Source organism: Stegastes partitus, unplaced genomic scaffold (assembly GCF_000690725.1).
Source record: "Stegastes partitus isolate 25-593 unplaced genomic scaffold, Stegastes_partitus-1.0.2 Scaffold1062, whole genome shotgun sequence".
NCBI classification, from domain to species: Eukaryota; Metazoa; Chordata; class Actinopteri; family Pomacentridae; genus Stegastes; species Stegastes partitus.
In genome coordinates this window covers 130,374-133,624 of record NW_007578793.1, presented here as the reverse complement: position 1 = coordinate 133,624, position 3,251 = coordinate 130,374, and the positions used below count along the sequence as shown (strand labels likewise).

Sequence of the window (3,251 nt, the reverse complement as noted above, 5' to 3'; positions counted from 1 at the left end):
CACACACACACCTGGTACCTGCCCTGACACACTTCCTTCGTCTGTCATTGCAACACATCTTTTGTTCTCACTGAGTCAGATCAGTGCGTGTGTGTGTGTGTGTGTGTGTGTGTGTGTGAAACCAGTGAAACCAGTCCAGTGAGGACGAGCTGCGGTGGAGGTTTGCTGGAGGTGATGTCATGGTTCCGGTGCAGTGGTTCTGGTTCTCAGCAGTTCTGATGAACAGCGGCGTTCCCCTGGACCCGCCATCCGCCCCGAGCTCCTCCCTGCGTCCACTTCCTGGTTCTACGCCGGTCACCTGACCTCCTCCGTCGTGGCAGCAGGACTCTCGTTGTTCTGATGTTTTCGGAACGTTTCATGAAAATCTTTGTTGGAACATTTTAGTCGGATGTTTTTAAAACGATGAAACTATTGATTGATTGATTGATTGATTGATTGATTGATTTGACATTGTCCAGATACTTCATAAGCCTCTGTTGGAACTGTATGTCTTTGTGGACTGTTCTCAGGTATTTGTGGTCGTTTGTTGTCGTTGTTGAGATGTTGTTGTGGTTCTGTTGGGCTGCGGTGTGTGGACGTGCTGGTGTTGGACGGGTTCTGATTCCTCTGTGGTGACTCTGACTCCTGATCCGACAGCGTGGAGCCTCTGGAGCTGCACACGTCGTGACCGTCGACTGTCCTCAGCGACCTCCGTGTCCGACTCGCCTCTGTCTCGCTGTGCGACTCTTTTGTTGATGATTGTTTTCAGGTCGTGCTGAAGCGGGACTCGATGGATTCAGTGTTTGACCTGCCGTCACCTTGCCTGCAGCGCCGCCGCACACATCAAACAGTCACGCGACAAAATCAATGTGAGCCTCTGACTGTTAGGCTCTGCTGCAGCGCTGCATGGATCGCATTTTAATCTGCAGTTAAGTGCTTTGATTGATCTTCTAAACCCCCGACAAACACTGTGACGGGAGCTCAGGACATGTGAGCCGTTCACTGACTTTAACTACTCCTAGAGTACATGTAAACTGTGATGCGTTCACTGACCTAGTGAACCAGTGGATGTCAGGCCCCTGCCTTGTTTTCTGTTTGACTGCAAACTCAGACATACAGACATAATGTTGTCCTGCAGAACGCCACAACAGGAACACAGTGGTCTTGTCTGTCTCTCACACACACACACACACACACACACAGACGCACACACAGACACACACACACACACACACACAGACGCACACACAGACACACACTCTCTGCAGGAATGTGTCGACCAGCTGAGAATGGGTCGTCGCGTCGGACACAAACTCAGCAGGTTTGAGCTCAGCTGAGAAAATCACATTTGTGGCCTCGTTAAATCGGATTAGACGAGCTGACCTGAACCATGTCAGTGTCTCCGTGGTAACGCCGTGTGTGTCACCATCACGGCAACACACTCGATTCACCGCAGGTCAACAAACCGACGTGTCCCCACACAGCGACCCGACTCAGACCCTGGTCGGGGAGAACCGAACCATCGCTACACCTGAACTGCACCGAGTGTGTGTGTGTGTGTGTGTGTGTGNAGGGCTCTGTGTATTTACTGGTAACAGCAGGGCTCTGTGTATTTGCTGGTAACAGCAGGGGTCAGTGTTCGTACCCGTCAGGCTGCTGAGCTGCAGCTGTCGCAGGCCGCTGGTGTAGTTGAGGGTCGTGGACGAGAAGTTCCTGTTGTAGTTGGACACCACCAGCAGAGCGTACTGGTCCTCGTAGAGGTTCTGTCCGCGGATCAGCCTCAGATTGACCAATGGGATGGTTGCGGCTTCGTTCATGGCGATCAGAACGTAGCCGCCGACTTCCTGGATGGACTGAAGACACAGAGGAGAAGAAGATGAACGAGAACAAGAAATGAAGTGATTATTTTTGTGTGTTTACACTCGTGTGCTTTCAAATGGAGTCACTTCATTTCAGGGATGCCAATAATCTATTCAGTATGGATCATCATTCACTGGATGGACCTTCTGCGTGATGATCAGGTGCAGCCAGACCTGTCTCCATCTCTGACAGAGCTGTGCATGAACAACACTGCTCTGGTGAAACTTCTCTCATTCAGCATGAAGTCCTTTAAACAGACGTCGGGTCATTCAGGGTTTTTTGTTTCCTTTTAGGACAAATCTTTAAATTAAATTTTGAGTTATTTAGGATTTCTGGGGGAGGAATTGAACAAAATAGAAATTTGTTAAACATGACTCTGTTTGTCCAAGATAAGTTAGAAAAGGTCAGAAATGAATCCAAACGTCTCCAAAGTTACAAAGAAATTGTCCAAAAATGTTCAAAAACTTTCCAAAATCAGATGAAACTGGCCCCAAATGGCTGAAAACCAAATGATAACTAAATGATTCACAGTCAGTTAAAGATTGCAAAGACTTTAAACTCTGCTGACGCTCGGCTGAAGCGACTCAGAAACGCTCCAGAATGATTAAATGTGACCCAGATGTTTAAAGTTCTGATAAAAAATGACCAAAAGCGAGTTGAACCTCGTTCAAAGTGACTCGTAAAAGGTCCAACACGACTGAAACTACCAGGCTGAGCCGGAACCTAAAGCGAACATTTGAGCGAGTCTCGTGGACTCTGTGTGGACTCGCCTGGAGGAAGCTCAGGTCCTGGTGCTCCAGGCTGTAGGTCACCTCCAGGTTCTCCAGGACCACGGAGCAGTTGGAGAACATCCTCACCATGTTGTCGTAGTGGTGCTCTCGGGACCCGAGCAGGCTCAGCTGGTTGCTCATCCCCTGGCACACTGAGGAGGAGGACACAGTCAGCTGCAGCTCATGAGCCGGCCACCGGGGGGCGCCGTTCCCCACAAACACACACGTCTGATTGCTTTTCCCCTTTTCAGACACTGCAGTCGTTGTTTCACGTCATCGAGGTTTGTTAAGAGCGACATGTGGCAGAGAGCTTCCTTTGGGATGAATCCGTTTGACCTTTGACACCTTCGTCACTTTAACGCTCATTTAGACTGAAAACGTTGAATTCACGTTGAGGGAATAACATTAAAGGAACCGATTCTCCTTCAGGACAGTTTCACTTGTTTCTGGTTTCTGCAGAATCTCAGCTTCTAGATTAATTTGTTTTCTCTGAAGAGCCGAACTCGTGTCTCATATGCATTTTTAATTTCTCTATTGCTGTTTGATCTGAACAAATTGCAACAGACTACTCAAAAAGAAAATTAATTAGAATAATAATAATAAAATAATACAATAATTAAAAAAATAACATTAAAACAATAA

The 3,251-nt window shown here is 47.9% G+C and overlaps 1 protein-coding gene across 1 annotated transcript in view; it reads right to left on the bottom strand.

The window, feature by feature from the left end:
- LOC103367561 (melanoma receptor tyrosine-protein kinase-like) overlaps positions 1-3,251 on the bottom strand; it is a 55,569-nt gene that overhangs the window by 36,031 nt on the left and 16,287 nt on the right. The window contains exons 2-3 of the mRNA XM_008295640.1: positions 2,610-2,761; positions 1,625-1,832 (exon numbers count right to left, since the gene is read on the bottom strand). Of these exons, the coding sequence (XP_008293862.1) occupies positions 1,625-1,832; positions 2,610-2,761 (360 nt within the window). The remainder of the gene's footprint in view (positions 1-1,624; positions 1,833-2,609; positions 2,762-3,251) is intronic.